This window comes from Vigna angularis, chromosome 4 (assembly GCF_016808095.1).
Source record: "Vigna angularis cultivar LongXiaoDou No.4 chromosome 4, ASM1680809v1, whole genome shotgun sequence".
Classification (NCBI taxonomy): domain Eukaryota; kingdom Viridiplantae; phylum Streptophyta; class Magnoliopsida; order Fabales; family Fabaceae; genus Vigna; species Vigna angularis.
In genome coordinates, this window is record NC_068973.1 from 24,645,602 (window position 1) to 24,666,333 (window position 20,732).

Sequence of the window (20,732 nt, forward strand, 5' to 3'; positions counted from 1 at the left end):
GACAATCACACACTGCACAATACTTCACTTTCTCAAAACCCTTTAATTCCTAGCTAACAAAACTGTCATTCAATGAACATTCATGTGCTTCTCAAGCTCTTGCTAACCATTCGTTTTATTCCATATCTATTCACATTTCTTAATCTTCTTTCTGCCTGTTAGGAAATAATTAATTGACATATATTTCATCTAAAATACCTTTACTTCCAATTGCATTTTAGATTTTTATCTCTCTAACTTCTATCTTCCAACTAAACCATAAATTGCCATGTCTTATTAATTCCCTATATTCAGAATTATATACATAGAAAAATAATTCATTAGATCTTTAATTCCCAAAACATCAATAGGTAGTATGAAAACAAGTATAAAAACAAGCATAAACAATCAATATTTTTTTTATATTTTCATTCAATAAAAGATCCTCATCTATATAATTTTTAAACGATGTTATAAAAAAATTACACAATATTATTTGCTTTCGAAGGAATTATAATTGTAGTCTTTACAAATTTTTTTAGACCTCAAAAATGTCATAACGGTAACAGATGTAAAAGCAATACTGACAAGTATCATATAAATAAATAGGGAGACTAATATATTTAATATCACAACAGATATCTAATTTAGAAGAAAAATTTCTTTTACTTTGTTAGAGAACGGTTAAACCCGTGAAACTACAAGGCTCATATCTAACAAAAAAAAAACTCTTACCATTTTTTTATCAAAGAAAACAATATATATATATATATATATATATATATATAAATATATATATATATATATATATAATATGTATGGACACCTACAGACCAATCATGTAGGAAATCAACTCCAAAAAAATCATAACTAGATAAATCCAATAGGCAAATACTCAACTGGGTCATTCAATCTAAATATTTGTTGAATAACAAAATAAAAACATGCTTAAATTTAGATCACAATTAAACCAACCCTAATACAGAAATAAGATAAAAAGATAAATAATTACATTTATTAAATATTTATAACTTAACTATAATAACTAACAGGTAATTGAAAACTAACTTTAGTATCTTTAACAGAACTCACTATTCAAATTTGGACTCTATCGAAAGAAAATCGATAAACCAGAAGAAAAAGAAAAACGGAATCAGGACAAGAGATTAGATTAAATTATGAAAATATGATTCTCGACCTACGTACTGAAACAATATATATATATATATATATATATATATATATATATATATATATATATATATATATATATATATATATATATATATATATATATATATATATATATATATATATATATATATATATATATATATATATATTAATTTTAAATGACAGGAAAACTTAAAAGAAAATCGTGATTTTTCTTTCTTTTTCTCCGCTTCTTTTCTCTTCAGTTAAACAGTAAACTGATACAAATTTTAAAATTTTATTTCCCTTGCTATTTTATTGCTTTCCAGTTTGTAAATGCGACCTGGATTTTAAATGTTTCACTGTAAATTGACCGGTGTTCTTTTATGTGAGCTACATTTTTAACTCTGCAACCGAACTGGTCGGATCAGGGAACCGTCTTACCTTAGAATTTCAGCACTCACTGTAGGTTGTTGAGAGGGTCCTTGGAAAGTCGGAGAAGCATACTAGAAACAACTTTCAAGGGGTAGGGGGCAGGTGGTCAACACTTAGGTCTCTGAAATGACATCCAACCATGGCAGATAGTAACCATATCGTGGGCAAGGATTATACACTTGAGACAATGCAACATCGAAACCGACAGATGCTGAGTCCATTTCCAGTGCACGTTGATCCCTGTCAGCTTTATTTTCTCAACTTTGGTTCAGATAAACTTGGCCATATGTGGTACAAGGGTTTCTAAATCTAGGGAAAACTCGAACTGATACAAAACAAAATGTGTTGTAAATAACATCAACTCCTGCTATCATATAGAAAATAAATCAGAAGAAAAACATCTGGAAAGCCTATTACTAGGTGCCACTCTTTTCAAGCTTTTCAATTTCTTCACGCTGCTTTCTTTCATCCTCCAGGCGTTCTCTTTCAGCATCTTCCTCTTCCTCGATCTCATCAAGAGCATCAAATTCCTTGGTTGCCGCCATTGCCTTCACTACAGGGTCTCTAAGCTCGGATATTAGCCCCCCACCAACTCTGTACTCGTTTTCATCCCCAACTAGATACAACCGCTGGTCTGGACCAGAAGCCATGGGTACATCAACGGCGAGAAGCTTCATAGCATACTGCGTATAAACATAATGGGAAAGGTAAAGTAAGCAAGCATACCCTGAAACAACAAATATCTCTTTACATTTTACGTTTATTTTTCTCGAGAATAATTCTTGCTAATAATTACACCATAATAAATATAGGGCTAACAAAAAAAGAGAATGGTTTTGTCAAGCATAAAAAAATTCTATTTGTTGGAAGTACATAGATAACAGATGGACACAACCACAAGCAACTACCTAAGGGGATGAAGCTAAAAGCTACGAGCTAGAGCTCAGTCGGAGGGGGACCAAAGTTGACCACTTCAAAATGTCATGCAGCCTCTCAACTTTTAAAATTTAGTATGGATTTTCTCTGATTTTTAATAATCACAAGTAACACTTCAAAGAAAACTGCTATCGTAATAAAAAAAAAGTTATTTGAAAAAAATTCTGAAGCTAAAATCTACTTCATATAAATAAGTTCTTCTATTTGAATTGAAAGTAAGCACTAAAATAAAAAAATTATGTCTCAATCATATTAAAAAATGAAATTGTAGGACTAGAAGCCTGAAGGATATTGTTAGGAAACCCCAGAACAAATAATGAAATAAGAAGAAAAGATAATATAAGAAAGGATCATAGACCCTGTTGCATTGAAATCAAGGCCAAAATCAGAAGGAATAACCTATTGTCCAGAGCTAGGCTCCTTAAGAGACCAAAACGGTACTCTCCACTCTATATTTTATCCAACAACCGAATACCCTCCCCACACACACTGTCCTAACAATATAAAGGTAATAACGAAAAAGTAAATCTTCCTAGGATCCTCCAATTCTCTCTCTCTAACTAATTTTGTCCACCTGAGCCCCTTTATTTTGTTTTCTCCTGCTATAAACTTGTCCCCACTTCTTTTGCTCTTTTGTTTCTTTGTCCAATATATTGTGGCCCAACAGGTATTTAGGCTGTATCAATACCGCCCTCTTGAAAGATAGTCTTGTCCTCAAGACTAAAAGTTGGAAATTGGACCTTCATTGACATCTCATCCTCCCACGTTGCTTCTTCTGCTGTTTTTCCTAGCCAATGCACCAACCATTGGTTAACCCTTTCTCCCCCCTTGAGTATGCTTCTAGTAGCCAGCACTTTCTGGGGTAACCATACCTCTGATTGGTCCTCTTCTAGCCCTGTGGGCAGTCCTTCTGCTGTTTTATACTCCCCAATGGCCTTCTTGAGCAGCGAAACATGAAACACAGGGTGGATTTTTGAATTGGGTGGTAACTGCAACCGATAAGCTACCTCTCCGATCCTTTCAATGACTTCAAAAGGTCCGTAGTACCTTGCACTAAGCTTAGGACTAATGCGCAAAATAACTGAGTGTTGCCTGTGAGGTTTCAGTTTGAGAAACACCATGTCCCCTATCTCAAAACTTCTCTCCTTTCAATGTTTGTTTGCTTGTGCCTTCATACGATCCTGGGAACGCACCAAGTGTCCCTTCAGCTGACGAATAGCTTCATCTCTATCAACTAATTCAAGCTGAACTGCCTCTACTTTCACCTCTCCTCTTACAACTGGAATAATCCTTGGAGGAGGCCTCCCATAAACTGCCTCAAAGGGTGTAGTTCCTATAGATTCATGGTAAGTGGTGTTCAACCACAATTCTGCCCACGACAGCCAATTAATCCACACTTTCGGTTGATCAGTGATGAAACAACGTAGGTATGTCTCCAGGCATCAATTGGTCACTTTCGTTTGACCATCGGTTTGTGGATGATACGCTGAACTCATCCTTAACTTAGTCCCCTGTAGCCTGAAAAATTCCCTCCAAAAAGCACTTATGAATGTAGGATCTCTGTCACTTACCACTGATTTAGGTACCCCATGTAAGCGAACTACCTCTCTGATAAAAATCTCAGCGATGCTCTTAGCAATAAAAGGATGTTTTACTAGAATGAAATGGCTATATTTTGTAAGTCTATCAACAACCACCAACACCGTATCAAATCCCTTGGATTTTGGTAAGTTTGTAATAAAATCTAAGCTTATGTCCTCCCAAACTTCTTTCGGAATTGGCATGGGTTGTAACAATCCTCCTGGGGCAGCAGTTATATATTTCTGACGTTGACATGTGTCACATTCTTGAACAAATTTCATGATATCCCCCTTCATCCCTTTCCAATATAAGTTCACCGTAGCCCGTCTATATGTTCGGTAGAAACCAGAATGTCCGGATTGGGGAGATGCATGCAACTCTTTCAACAATTCAGGAATCCAAGGTGATTGAGATGAAATGACTAACCTGCCTTTATACTGCAGTACACCTTGTTGATCGCTGAATTCTGTATACTTACCCTCAACTCTTCCCTCTTTCAGTGTTGTAATAATCTCCACCAGCTCCCCATCCTTATGCGCCTCATCAACTATTGCAGGATAATCCATCCAAATTGGCTCTGTGACCAGTTTTCTTAATGCTGCAGCGTCCTTACTCCGCGACAGTGCATCCGCACTTTTATTCTCACAACCCGGCTTGTACACTATTTCGAAGTTAGACCCCAATAACTTTGCTACCCAATTCTGTTGGCTCCCTGTTGTGATGCGCTGCTGCAATAGTTGTTTGAGGCTTCTATGATTAGAAAAAACCTTAAATTTTCGCCCCAGCAAATATGGTCTCCAATGTTGGATGGATAGAACTACGGCCATCAATTCTTTCTCATACGCTGATTTGGACAGATTCTTTGGGCTTAAAGCCTTGCTATAGTAGGCGATTGGTTGCCTGTCCTGCATCAGAATGGCCCCAACCCCAGTACCTGATGCATCACACTCAAGTTCAAATTCCTTCTCAAAGTTGGGCAAACAAAGACATGGAGCAGTTGTTATCAATCTCTTCAACTCATCAAAAGCTTTGTGGGCATTTTCATTCCAACTAAAGTTATCTTTCTTCGTCAATTCAGTTAAGGGGTGTGCCACGTTTCCATAGTTCTTCACAAATTTCCTATAATAACCTGTGAGGCCCAAGAAGCCCCTCACCCCTTTTACATTCTTTGGCACAGGCCAGTCAACCACACTTGTTACCTTCTCAGGATCTACAAAAACTCCTTTCTCTAATATCACATGTCCCAAGTAGTTAACACTACTTCTCCCGAAACTACATTTCTCTTTATTTGCAAATAAAATATTCTCCCTTAACAGCTGTAATACCTTAGTGAGGTTTGTTAGATGCTCTTCCCAATCCTTTCCATATATCAATATGTCATCGAAAAATACCAGGACTCCCTTTCTCAACATCTTAAAAACTTCATTCATTAAAGCTTGAAATGTTGAAGGTGCGTTCATGAGTCCGAAGGGCATTACCAAGTACTCGTAATGTCCCTCATGGGTTCGGAAGGCCGTCTTCTCTATGTCTTGTTCCCTCATCTTGACTTGATGATACCCGGAAGTGAGATCTAATTTTGAAAAATACTTAGCTCCATGCAACTCGTCCAAGAGCTCTTCAATTACTGGGATTGGGAATTTGTCAGGTACCGTCACCTTGTTCAACACTCTATAATCTTCACACATTCGCCAACGCTTGTTTTTCTTTTTCACCAGGATTACCGGGCTTGAGAAAGCACTTTGACTATGCCGAACATGCCCCACTTCCAGCAAGGAACGAACCTGATTCTCTATCGCATTTTTCTGGTGAAACGAATACCGGTAAGGTCTCACGTTAACTGGTGCACTTCCGGGAAGCAAGTTGATGCAGTGCTCCTTTTGGCGTTTTGGAGGTAGACCTTCTGGGTCCTTGAACACATCTTCATATTGACCCATCGTCTGTTTTAATTTTTCCAACAGAGTTTGATTAGTTTCCTCTTCCTTCTTAGCCTCCCCTTCGATTTCGAACTTGCAAAGATTAGCACTCAAAGATTCACTTTGCTCTGTCCCTCGCAGTACTTTAATTCCTTGGGTCAAATTAAGCTTCATGATTTGCTTCTTCCAATCTACCCGCATCTCTCCCAACGACTCCAACCATGCCATGCCAAGGATAAGATCAATATCCTCAAGTTCGAATAAAAACGCATCCACTACGAACTCCCCTGTCTCAAGAACAATCTTCAACCCCCGACAAACCCCAGCTGTTTCTGTTTGATGCCCATCTCCCATCAAAATACGCATTCTCAGCGTATTTTGCCACTCCCATTCCATTGCTTTCACTAACCTTCTCGAAATGAAGTTGTGAGACGCTCCAGAATCTATCAAAATGAGAAGAGGTACTCCTTTGATCATCCCTTTTAGTTTCATCGTTCTGGGCGCATCTCGAGTCTCTTTCTCCAACACGAAAAGACTGATGGCACTACAAACTCCATCGGCTTCCTCCGTTTCGCCCTCGTCGTCACTTTTTTGGGCTCCTTCTTCATCTTCACATTCAATCTGAATCTCATTCTCGGCTACTATGGCCCTTAATTGTTTAATTGGGCATTGATGATTTGGCCCATACGGCCCACCACACTTGAAACACAGCCCTTTCTTTTTCCTATCCACCAAATCCTGATAAGATAAGTGACGCACGCCCCTTTCACGTGCTCCCCCTGATCCCTTATCATTTGCACCACTCTTCCAGTTTGGGCCTGACCCATTACTCCAACCCTTAGATCCATACCCTTTCTGACCCACTCGTCCTATTATGTTGGATCCAGTTTTGTGACCCGAATTGTCACCTCCTATTACCTGTGCTTCATTCCGCCTATGCCACCCTCTGCTTCGTCCCGACACCTCCAGGTCAACAGCACGAGCAACGTTCATCAAACGTCCCCTGGTTAGAGGGTTTGCGATATGTAAGCTTCGCACCTTCGCTCGGACCTCCTCCCTTCACCATGGGTAAAATATGAAAAATATTGTTCATCGTGGAGCTTAGGAATTTGGGCGATTAGGCATTCAAATCGTCCAATATATTCATCCATGTTCCCTGTTTGATTCAGCGTCGTCAGTTGATCATATACACTCCCTTCCCCCATTCCTCCGTAACGTTCAAGCAACTCCCTCTTCAAATTATCCCATGACAACACCTCATAATCGTTTAGCAACGAATTGAAAAAATGGATTGTCCCTCCTTCCATGCACAAATGAGCCAGATGTACTTTCACCGTCTCGCTGGTCTCCTGGACCTTGAAGTAAATCTCCGCTCTCGAAATCCACCCAGCCGGATCCTCGCCCGTGAATGTTGGTAATTCAATCCTTTTTACTGATTGTTGAAACTCTGCCAAAGCATCCCCTTCTAGGACTGTAAAACTCGCTCCACCCTTGGTATTTTCCTTAGTCTCTGTTTTTTTGTTTCCCACATAACCTTCACCCTCTTCATATATTCTCTTTTCAAAACTCCTCATCATCAACTCCATCATTTTTGTTTGATTTTCTGCAGCTTCTTTTCTCATCTCTTCTAGTGCTGAGTAATTTTGAGTTGCTTGCAGACGCAACTCTTCCATGATCGCTTTCATTCGAATAACTTCTTCTTCTACATACCCTACCCTCTCCTCCATTTTTCCTGAAACCACTGGTTCTCCTTGTTTTCTGCTGTCTGCTCGAGTGTTAACCATTCACCCTCTAATGAAGTTATCCGGCAGGTCGGACCAGAAATGTTAGGAAACCACAGAACAAATAATGAAATAAGAGGAAAAGATAATATAAGAAAGGATCATAGACCCTGTTTCATTGAAATCAAGGCCAAAAATAGAAGGAATAACCTACTGTCCAGAGCTAGGCTCCTTAAGAGACCAAAACGGTACTCTCCACTCTATATTTTATCCAACAACCGAATACCCTCCCCACACACACTGTCCTGACAATATAAAGGTAATAACGAAAAAGTAAATCTTCCTAGGATCCTCCAATTCTCTCTCTCTAACTAATTATGTCCACCTCAGCCCCTTTATTTTGTTTTCTCCTGCTATAAACTTGTCCCCACTTCTTTTGCTCTTTTGTTTCTTTGTCCAATATATTGTGTGGCCCAACAGGTATTTGGGCTGTATCAGATATTATCATGCATAATAGATCATAAATTATGAGTGCAGTCATTACCAGCCCATGCTAAATTTTCTCTAAATAAACAGAACAGATAACTAAGGCTATTGATTCCAATTAACATTCTTAGGCCAGGCATAATGTCCTATTGGAAGAAACACGTGAGAAATTAGGAACATACACCGAAGACCAGATATTGTATCAACTACCTACGCCTGCTCTAAAGTAACTTGGGGGATATTGCTGGAAACGAAACCATGATATTGTCACATATAAATAACTTCATGGGGAATATCTACGTCATGCTTTCAGCTTCAAAGACTGCATTTTCAGTTGAGTAACAGTTTTATAATAGAATTAAACACCTTTTCATCAATTCTGATCACTCAACTAAAAGTAAGATTTAATAACCACAAAATAGTAGATGTTGAAGTTAATATGCTACAATAACAGCAAGGAAAAATCAACAGAAACGTTGTAAGCTTGGCATCAGCCGTGATACTTTCGTGGTAGGAGAAATGAGATATATTTCAAAACAATCAACAAATCGACAGAAACAAGACATCCTTCTTCACATTTCAACCCTTTTGAATTTAATTCCAAAATAGGAATCTACTTGCAGTTGCCTCATCCACTATTCCCACAAAAGCTTTACCTCTCATTATGTTTCTGTTTTCACTTCTTAGATATATTTAGATATCACGATATAGATCATTTTGGGTTGTAAATAAGAGCCGCTTCAATTTTTTGGGCATGCATATGTCAGTGTATTACTTTTCAGCTTTGGGTGGTTTGAAGAACAGCAGACTCCTCTCCTCTCGACTATTCTTCCAATAATGCAAGATTCAGGCTTAAAGCATTTTATTTTCTCATTAAGGACAAAACCATTCCTCTATTCATGAATCCATGCCAATTGAAGTACTAGAGAACTGATACCCGTAGCATCCTTGCACAGCAAACTGCTCTGTTATTCCTTTGTTATGCACTTACGTGGTGTGGCAAGTTGGCAGCCACCCAATCATCTTAGTGCGAGGCATGTTTTATTTTTAAACAAAAGAAATTACGTAGACAGCCAACAAAATTACATGGAATTTAAAGTATAAGCAATCCTCCTTAGCCGAAAAGGAAAACAAAAACAAGAAAGATGTAGCCAACCCTACTTAATGGGAAAAGACTCCATTGGTGGTTGTTGTAGAGACACACCCCAATGGAGCAAAAGCATCCCAATCCCCCATCATATCAGTTAGGTAATAGCTTTAAACAAAATTAGTTGCAATGCCAAGGAACCACAGGTTTCAAACACGAGCATTATGTGCCAAACCTCCAACCAAATGAGCCAAAAAGTAGCATAGATTGCCCATTATCATATGTCAAGCTAAGTTTTGCAATATAAATATACCAAATGCATGAGTATCTTCCTGTTTAGACATTAATAAAAGAACCCCTCATTTACAGGCAACACAGCCGTATCAATCTATTGATTTACAATATGAGAAAAAGAGTAAAAACAATTTAAAAAACGTTCGAAGCTAGGATTCTAGGTACATGCTCAATGCGAGATATTTGTATGTTTACTTTTGGTTTCGGCTCGAATGTTTATCATCAACATTGATGCATTGAATAAAACCTGATGTGCTTACTGAAAATATATTTATCATACAACACAGATGGAGACGGAAATACCAATCACTAGATAAGAATTTTTCCATGAAACGGTCTTGAATCATATAACTAACAATTCTCAAGACATGGGAAGGGAACAACAAAATGTACCTAACTCAACAACATTACTAGCTTTGGAAGCAAAACTACAATGTTCAGACGGATGATGGAAGCAATAAATGTAAACATAAGACTAACAAATTCTGTGAAGTGATTTCCTAATATACAATTTATTTACCTGGCCATTCTTTTTCTTGACTTCAACGTTGACCAGTCCCTTTTTCTCAGACCCTCTAATGGGGAAAATGAGAAAACACCGTTTGCTCCTAATACTCGGCTTGAACTTCTTTAAGGTGAGGCCACCCCCTGACATGACATAGGCTCTCAAATCAGTTCCAGAAAGAGGGGCACCCATAACTTCAAGAATCCCGGCAGACGTGTTAAGTCTCGTCATTGCCATTCTATAAACTTTATCCGGGTTGATTGTGAACCTCGAGCGGATATACAAGCCCTGAAAGACAACGCGAAGGAAACAATTAGACAATGTCCCATTCCATGTACCATTCATTCATACATGATCCACCACCAGCATTTCCGATCTTAAACGAGCATACGTTAACATGATGCAAATTAAGTATATGTTCGGATTTCACTGGGAGAACTCAAAAGTAATTTTACTCTCAAAGCATTATTCTTCATTTTTCATTTTGTGCAATGGATGCGGAAATGTGCATTGTACTTTCCTAACTTTCATCCAAACATAGTCCAATTGTTACTTATATCTTAATGGAAGAGTTTGTATTGAACAATCATAATAATTGACGTAGCCTAGAACATGTGAAACAAGCTGGCGAAAGAACTTACAGTAAAAGCAACGATAGCAGATGAAAGGGCAAGGAAGCCATACTTAGCCAAGCCTTCGGAGATTCCAACGAAGAGGTTAGCGACTCCAAAGAGGATCCTCCAAAGAACACCGCAAAGGATAACTCCACCAGCGCCCAACAGAAAGAGGTAGTTCCTCTTGCAAAACGCCTCGATTTGCAACCCAATTGCCTCGCGGTACCGGGAGAAGGCCGAGCTCACTGCGGCCGCGGGTTTATCAAACACCTTCTGCGCAAAGCCTTTGTCGAAATTCGAGGAGAAGAATCGAAACGTGCTACTACCCAGGCGTTGTTGTGGGTGGAAAATCGGCGAAGGGGAGCGGAACGCGGCTGCATCGGAGAAGGAGGGGCGGCGGATAGAGTGGCGCTGGTTGATGGTGCCGCGGACTAAAGCTTGGAATTGGGTGATTTTTTGCGAAGATGCCCTTGACACCTGCATTTCCGATTTTCAAATAAATGACTCACAAATGCAAACGGAGTGCTGTCAACCGTGGAATTCACAACACAACACCACTTTCTGTCGGGTCCACCTTTACTACCTAACTGCGCGACCCGACCCGACCCGACCCCTTACAATGCTAATAAGAGTCGTGAATGGAGGTGGATGAAACGTGCGGAGGAAGTCAGCAATCCCCTTCCGTTTTTAAACTACCAAACCATCTAAGACTAATTCATGAGTCTGCACCCAAAGTCTTTTATGCACCTAAAGAATTTTAGATTGTGAATTGATTAAAATTGTTTTTAACACGACACACATCATGATTTATAACTAAATGGTGAAATAAAAGAAAAATCTACATTTACTCCCTACTTTTCCATTAAATTCGTGTACCTTCATCTAATGGCAATATCCACATCCTTGCTGCTAACTCTTTGATTGCAGAGGACTATGCGCCTGCTTACCTATACTATCGAGCTAAAGTCTCGTTCTAGGATATTAAAGATATGAAAATAATTTCATTTAAACGAATTATTGCCCCGAAGTTGGAAGAACGATGTTCTGCAGCAATCTGACTCATCATAAATTACTCCGAGGTAATTATAGTTTCATAGAACTGTTTATGTGATGGCAAAATCAATGCATATATTGAATTGTTGTAAATTACAACTGAGGCACAACCCTGTTTCAACGTCTTATTAAATTTATAGTATTGCTTTATGAGTAATGATGTGGTTAAACCATTTTTTTTTCTCCCTAGACACATTATCATGTTAGTATAACAGGATGAGCAAGCTGTTGTTTTCACTGGAAATACAATGGTAAGTTATCTGATCAATCATAACTTTTTGCATTATGCTACTATCAAACAAATCATCAGGGCAAGGAAATCCAAACTAAAAATACCACTCATTCCATTCATTATGGTTTGTAAAAGATGAGATAAACTCAATATAGTTTAATATTACGGGTAGAATAAATAAGAAACTTGAATTGAGTCGGAACACAACTATTAGCTATAAAGCCCACTCTTGGCAAGTAACAGTCATTTAGGCAGTAGCACTCGTCAGAAAAGCTCTTCCAGGTTGACGATTTGCCAGTGGTCCATGGCACCCAAGAAGCTGCAAGACAGCACGAAGAAATTTGTAAATTAGATAAGCTAAAAACAACTAAAAAATAGACCCACTGAATGCATAAGCAAAAATGTTCTTCAAACAAATCCAGATCCAAGTGCAAATTAGGTAAAATATAAAGGTCCTCGAGCATGAAAAGTAAAATTTCAATATGTTCGATTAGTATATCCACATGCAGGTCTTTGCGTACCTTAGCATTCACACCATCAGGCACAATCCTGTTCTCTGACTTGTACTTGAGATAATCAGAACGGTTAAACTTGGTGAAACCCCTAAACAAGCAGTTAAAACAACTACAGTCAAATCAAACGCATAAAAAAGATCCTAATGACAAAGGACTGAAATAAATAAACTCCAATCGAAATCAAAACCTTTGAACAAACAGGCAGTAATTTCAATACAATCACAGGATGACAATGGATAAAAGATATAAGGATTTGTTTCAGAAATAATAAATATACTCCTTTTAAATCAAGGTATTATAGCAGAAACTCTACTCAAGTAAAAAAAATGGCCTTAACTAATCAAGAAGTATTCGTGTTCAGATGTGAAGCTTGCTGTCAAAAGAATTAAAATATTAATATTAAATACATACCACTTCCTGCTAACAATGATCTTTTGACGACCAGGGAACTTGAACTTGGCACGACGAAGGGCCTCCTGTGCATGATGACTGTTACTGTCCTTACAGCGGACTGAAAGAAGGACCTGGCCAATGGCCACTCTAGCACATGTACCCAGTGGCTTTCCGAATGCACCTCTCATTCCAGTCTGAAGCCTATCAGCTCCAGCACATGAAAGCATTTTGTTGATCCTAAGAACATGGAACGGATGTACTCTGACTCTCAAGTGGAAAGCATCCTTTCCAGCAAACTTTGCCATATATTTGTTGCATGCAATCCTAGCAGCTTCCAATGCTTCACTTGAAACATTTTCCTTTTCCCAGCTGACCAAATGGACGCAGAAAGGAAATTCATCAACACCTTTCTTCTTCATACCAACATCATAAATTCTGATTTTAGGATCAGGAACACCACGACAGAAGCGTGATTTGGGGTATGGTTTGTTCTTTATCTGCCGATAACACCTTGCAGGCCCTAAAACATACACCATCATAACGTGAATATGAAAGTATATATTACCAGTTTCATTCAGATACCATTCTAAAAAATTACAGTATATATTACTAGTCATCAGTGACACATGGACTGTAGGTGCAGAGGGAAGAACATTAAAACACAGAATAATCTCCTAAACAGGTATCAATACTATAAGATCTCAGAAAAGACAACTGCCGAAAACATAACTCATGAAATAATTGAAAAACAATATGCCACTGCAAGACTAAGCCCTGTACATGTGACTTGATAGTGGTTTTTCAGGTAGAAAATGTAAAGAATGTAAAGGATAAAAAAAGAAAAAAAAAACTCTGTTCGTGAAGCATAAACCATGAGTAACAGAAGGTATATATCAATCGGGTAACTCTTCATGAAGAACTTTGTAAAATTCAAACAAGGGGGTGACCATTAACAAAAATTCAAAGGACAACCGTAGTCAATGATTTTACAAAATAACAAAATGCATGCTTTTAAATCTAAAGAAAACAATTAACCAACTTGCCTACATTTTATTATAAACATACAATATATGATCATCGGAAGATGTATTCCAGTAGCAACAACTTCAAAATTATATCACTTTTTAAACAATAAAAAAACAACTCCAACCCTTTTTTTTTTCTTTGTAAGATAAACCAAATGGCGAACAGAACTGTACATAACATAAATTTTATCGACGCGGATAATCAACGTATTGCCCGTCATAATATCTACCAAACAGAAACCAGAGGCAACAATGAAGCTTCCATAAACAAAACAGCTAAAACGGCTACAAATATTATTGTCTGCTTGCATACAAAGATGCAACGTATCTTTATTCAAAGCATGTTTCAATCTAGCTATCCACCAAATCTAATGAATCCTAAAGATGAACAAGAACAAAAGGGAATATAAAAATTTCGAAAAGCTTACGCAACTACGAATGAACAATAATAGTGTCAAACAAAAACGAAGCAACGAAGAGGAATCGAACGAGAGAGCGTAGAATAGATAACAGAGAATGGAGATGCTTACTCCTCCCCATTGCGACGTCTCTCTCCGCAACGCGGTGGGTTATGGCTGTGAAGGGAAAAGAGAAAACCTACTCCTGATAACCCTTGAAATTGCAAGATGCCACATAAGTAATTTCGATCTTCGTTAATGAGCTCCTATCGGCCCAATGTAAACAATCTTCCTTTTTTTTTACTATTTCTTTATGTACCTCCCACAAAACTCACTCCTTTTCATAAATTTCTTTCTTTTTTTTTACATTTTATCCTTTTTAAATTGTACAATTTGAAAATTATTTTTTGACATTTAGATTATACAATTTATAAGCTTTTTGTACAATTCAAAAATTATTTCTTATGTGATTTTTATTTGAGTTTTTCTTCAACGAAGATCTCCTGTTTCAAAACAGATTATATTAATATTTGTATTTATAGTAGATAAAAATAGTGTATTAATTAGAAGGTTAAATTATATTAATATAATTATTTGACATGTTTATTATTTTCTTGTGTATTTAAAGCCTAATGTTGCAATCACCTGGAATGTATTTAGTACGAATTTTCCCAATAAAAGTTAACATAGGTGCTTTTTCAATCGCTTAATGTAACTTTTAAAAGTAAACCTCCGTCGTTCGTTATTATTTTATGGTTTAATGTTTTGATAAGTATCTATTTTTTTTCTAGAATTTTAAATAAGTTCTTTTCTTTTTCGGCATCTCAATTGGATCCTTATTTCTGTAAAATTAAATCTAATATAGGCTTGCCGTCAAATTGGACAAACGTAATTTAGGAGGCCCTAATGTGGCATACTGATAGTATACTTTTAATTGACGTGGTAATAAATACCTGATTGTGAAGTAAAAACCTAGTGGTCGGTCACTCGGTCTGGTGGTCGGCTACTCTTTTTGGTGGTCGGTCAGCCTGGTGGGTGGTCGGCCTGATGATGTCAATTCAATGAAAATTTATGAGAATTGGTATATGAGAAGCCAATTCAATGAATATTTATGACTTGTTATAGAGTAACATATGACTTGTTTAGTAGTTTACTACCCTTGAAATGCAAAGAGAATTGGTATATAAATGTTCTCATTATTTAAGCTTTTGAAGAATCCTTTATGTACCGTACAGTCTCCTAGCACTACCAGGCTGATCGACCACCAAGTCGACCACCAGACCGAGTGACCGACCACTAGGCCGACCACCAAGTTTTTACTTCACAATCGAGTTTTTACTGCCACGTCAATTAAAAGTATATTGTCAACATGTCACGTCAAGGCCTTCTAAACGACGTTTGTCCAATTTGACGATAAACCTCTATTTGATTCAATTTTACAAAAAATAAGGACCCAATTGAGACGTCAAAAAAGAAGGAAACATATTTGAGATTCTGGACAAAAATAGGGGCCTACTGAAACATTAAACCTTATTTTATTTTAATCATTTAACATTGTTCTAAATAAAACTTGTGTTGTAACGTCTTTAATTCAATTATTATGTCATATTATTTAGTTAGAAAACATATTATATTATAATATATATATATATATAACTTTTTCTTTTATTTATACTTATACAACATTTTCACCTGGAATATTATCTATTATGTCACACTGATTGCAATTGAAACACAATTAACAAAAGGTTTAAGCCCTCATTTGGTCCTCGTATTTGTGTGTTAATCTCAAGTGGGTTCTCATTTTTTTTTTCGGTCTCAATCGGGTCCATAAACTTGTAAAAATGAGCCAATTAAGCCCTCTCCGTTAAGTTTTCACTAACGGCGTCTAACTGTGATGATGTGTTTATGTTGATGTGCATTGTTTCATTATGTGGACTTTTAATTTAAATTAAATAAGTATGACATGGCAAATTGAAAAGGGAACGAGGGATTTGGAAACCATCGCTTCTGAATGTTCTTTGTAAAAGCCTAGAGAGGTGACCAATGTCCATCGCTTGTGGATCCCTCTACAATCTCAGTGTTTCTGGTCTCCAAGCTGTCGTTGTTAGGGATTCAGATTCTTTATATCCTACAACGTCTTCATCTTTCCTTCACGTACTGTCGTCGTCTCTATGAGGTCACCAACAGTAGATTCCAGTCGCCGACGGAGGATTCCAGCGTCATCAGCACCTGCACGGGGAGAGGCTTCTCGGCACGGGTACCTTCAGCAACATCTTCAGCGGCTGTCTCGAAGGACAATCTGGCGTTGATCCGGCGTTGTTGGGAAGCGGCTTCCGCCGCATCTCCGGCATCTGCCATAGAAGAAATTATTTCCCTGGCCCAAGATGCATGCGTGTTGGACCAACTCTCTGCCATCAATTGTGCCAGGATCACCAACTCCATCCTCCCTTACCACCTCGAAAGCAACCTCAAATCCTTCCCACCAACCAAATCTCGCACATTTCCTACCCCCACTTCAAGAAACGAGGCACGTTTCAATTTTTTGCCCTGTTTCTACTCAGTATGATCATCCCTGGGAACAACTTTCTTTGCCTCAACCTAGCGATAGACGAAACAGTATTGAAGATGACCCAATATCAGAAAATAAAAAAGTGTTGAAGATCTATAATCCCTTTTCTCTAACAAACTACAATTGGTATGGACAAAACTTGGATACAGTTTTCCAAGTGTTAAACACAACACAATAAATATATGAAAAGTTACCAACGAGTCGAAAGAATTATATACGAGCTTGTATATCATGAGCAAGAGCAATGGCTAGCTAAAACACTCTTTGTAATGTCACAACTCACAAGATTCTATCCACAGGATAGACGTCACACATGAATACATTTTTATTGCAAGTTTATATTTCAATTCTCGTCAAAAACTCCAACCACACATCGTAAAGCAAATTCTAGGTAAATTGATTTTTTCCTTGCATCAATTTCTTACAAATTCTGGGTAAGTTGATTTCAATTTCTCTGTCATTCTCTTTATCTCATGCATGATTGAGTGGGAGGCGTTTCTTCTCATAATCTTTCAATTACTACTTCTACCACAGATTCGTGACAAGTAGTGTGTGTCTCCTTTTAGTATTTTTGAAGAATTTTAGTAATCAATTCTTAATTAAACCCTTTGTCGTACGCGCTCGTGAATCTTCCATCCTAATTTTATTGTTTAATTCGTTTTCAAGAAGCAAGCAGGTTCATAGACATAGAAAACTTCAGAGCTTTCTATTTCTTTCAGCTTTCATATCTAGACGCTTGGTTACGACTTACTTAGCTGCATTTCAGAGTCATGAACCATATTTTCTTAATTGAACGCACTATTATGTTCAAATTAACACATTGCATTACGTACACCTTATGTGTGGTTGGGGGGTGCGTAATCAGAGAAATTGACTATCGTGAGAAAATGCATTGATTTTTTTCAAGGATCATAACCCTACAAATTGCAAAGCAAATGCTCAACTTTGAATCCTACTGTCTGATTACCAAAAAAAAAAATATCACCAATGCCTATGCTAATTCCGATGACACTAGCTTTTGTGGAGTAGCTGCCACTTAATGTTGGTCTTTGGGAATGTCAAGATCTTTAAATATTGGCTTCTGAAATCTCCATGTACATATGCTTTTGCACTTGCAGTATTTGTGTTCTGCAGCTTCTATCAATGGCTGGTTGTACCCATCAGCTCAATTTTGATTAGAATGTATGATTGAATTGATCAACTAGGAAGAAGCAAAGATGGGGTCAGTTCAGGATTCTCAAGTGTTGATTCCTTGTTGGGAGACCAAGCAAATACACTAAGCAAAAAAAGGAAAGGGAAAATCCCCAAAATCTCGCTCCGTCTTTCCTTTCGAACCTCTTCTCCCACTGCTTCAAAACGATACAGTTTTGTTGTGACCGACGGCGAGCTTGACGGCGACCGGTGGCGCCCTGGCTCGTGGCGCCTTGGCTCGTGACGCCTTGGCTCGCGGCTTGCAGCGGCCGGGCTCGCTCAAGAGGCGATTGACGAAGGAACGAGAGAGCTCCTCTCTCACACGTGAAGAGAAGAAGGAGAAGGGAGGACCCGATGCCATGCCGACAATGCCTCTGACGGTGATTAGCGGTGCTGGCGACGCGTTGGACCGCGACTCGTAAAACAGAGAGGGCTACCAACATAAAAATATAGTTCTCCACGTGGAATGGTTGATTATAAAACAGAACACTCATTCAATTTAATACACATTGCCACGTCAACTAAAAAAAATTACAGCTCAGCATCTGTAGACGACGTTAGTGAAAACTTAACGGAGAGGACTTAATTGACTTATTTTTATAAGTTTATGGACCCAATTGAGACCGAAAAAAGAACGATGACCCACTTGAGATTGACACACAAATACGAGGACTATATAAGAGTTTAAACCTTAACAAAAAGGATAAGCTAAGCTACATATTTGTGGAATATCATGCACTTAATTTAATGCACTTTTTATTACATACATTTTCACAAAATTAATATTAATAGCAACCAGAAAAATCAATTGTTAACACTAACAACGAAATTGTTTTTAACATATGTTATTTTGATAGACATTTATTAAAAGTTTAACATCATAGCGGAACCTTAAATTTATTAAAGGTTTTAACAAATTAATATTTGTTGTATTTGAACAAAAGTCAATTAACATTGATTACATTTATAATATATATTAATTGACGTTTGTTGTTCTTATATCAGACGTCAATTTATATGCTTGTTTTTTAAAAAAATTGTAAATATTTTCCACCACTGAAACCATGGAAAAATAATATACAATAGAAGAATACACCACAAAAATTTTCAAAATTTTAGAAATAATAACAACCAATTAAAAGTGCAACAACCAATATACATAAAAAACAAAAAATGAAACTAACCGTGAGGGTGAGGGAGTAAACATGTGCCGCTATGAGGTGAGGAAAAGATATCCACAGCTTGATAGCAAAAAAAGAGAACTCAATGTAACGTTTGCTTTTTGACGTCTAACAGACGTCAAAAAGGCAATTAACGTTTGTTCCTCTGACCAACAAACGTTTAATAGGTCTCTTACAATATCTTCGCACTCAAATTTTTATGAATTTGTACAACAATAGACGTTTGTTCTTTGACCAACAGACGCCAAAAAGGCAATTAACGTTTGTTCCTCTGACTAATAGACGTCTAATGAGTCTCTTAAAATATCTTCGCTTTTATGAATTTGAACACAAATATACATATGTTCTTTAACTAACAGACGTCAAAAAGGCAATTAACGTTTGTTTCTCTAACCAACTGACATCAATCGCGTGATTTGATTTAGGATATTGCCACTGGTCACTTTTAACGTTGTGTACTTGGTTGTCAAACGTTGTACGCCCATTTTACATTAATGTAATATTTCAAAATAAAACTAGATATTTAGCTCTACTCATAGGTTTTACACTTGTCATATAACATCTCACTCCACTAAATCACATCTCAAGGATTAAGTTTTTATTATATGACCATGAAAAATTTCATCTACATGCAAGACACAATTTTCTTTCACACCACCCCTCAAATTATAAGAATATTCATCAACTCTCATTATGTAATATATTTCTCTATATATGTGAGTTCAATATTATTTATAACCTCATTCTCAAAATTATAATTCAATACACTTCTTAAAATCACTCAACGTAGTATTTCATCTGTAACATCTCATTTTTAATAGTATAAAACTACTAAAATAAAACATTACAAAGATGATAATAGAACAACTAGGTAAGATAAACCTACCACAAAGAAGATATCTAAATCTGTAGAACCATCTAATTACACATCTATTTTACCCCCACCTCTCGTTGGAACAACTGAAAAGACATCTCCCTAAGCTCACACAATTTAGGTGATCATTGCAAAAGAGAAAACAAACACGCAAACAAACAACACAAAAGCAAGGGTAAACTAGTGATAAAACGGTTCAACATGGTAAAATAAAATTCCTTCATATATTAAACTTCACACATAATAAAACATTCATCTTAATCATACCACAGACTTAGACTTGACCATCCAAATACAATATGAATGTCGAGCTACAGAGGTTCTTGCACTTGTGTGGTGGAACAACTGACTCACTCAAAGCTACCATACAAGATTAGTTCGTTACAACGCCCTTTGCCAACTAGAGAAAGGCCCTTAGGCTAGGATCTCTTCCTATTCTCACAACATGATTCATCACTCTTTAATTTAGCATGAACGATCATTAGAATGTCAAGATAAACCCCAGATTAACTTTGTCCATTCATACTAACAACAACTGAAACCACCAATAAGAAGTTCCTTCTTGGAACTCTTTTCCACAACCTTCCATCGACAT

The 20,732-nt window shown here is 37.3% G+C and overlaps 2 protein-coding genes across 2 annotated transcripts; both read right to left on the reverse strand.

Moving 5' to 3' along the window:
• Positions 1–1,793: 1,793 nt before the first annotated feature.
• On the reverse strand, positions 1,794–11,410 carry LOC108331537 (uncharacterized). The gene is made up of 3 exons (XM_017566280.2): positions 10,731–11,410; positions 10,105–10,377; positions 1,794–2,249 (listed from the first exon to the last, which is right to left on the reverse strand). Exons 1-3 carry the CDS (start codon positions 11,184–11,186, stop codon positions 1,983–1,985), a joined length of 996 nt encoding a protein of 331 aa, XP_017421769.1. The 5' UTR covers positions 11,187–11,410; the 3' UTR covers positions 1,794–1,982.
• A 666-nt stretch (positions 11,411–12,076) lies between these two features.
• Positions 12,077–14,604, reverse strand: LOC108331538 (60S ribosomal protein L10). Its single transcript, XM_017566281.2, has 4 exons — positions 14,452–14,604; positions 12,915–13,416; positions 12,510–12,591; positions 12,077–12,307 (listed from the first exon to the last, which is right to left on the reverse strand). The coding sequence occupies exons 1-4, from the start codon at positions 14,459–14,461 to the stop codon at positions 12,236–12,238; spliced, it is 666 nt and encodes a 221-aa protein (XP_017421770.1). The 5' UTR covers positions 14,462–14,604; the 3' UTR covers positions 12,077–12,235.
• Positions 14,605–20,732: the final 6,128 nt, after the last annotated feature.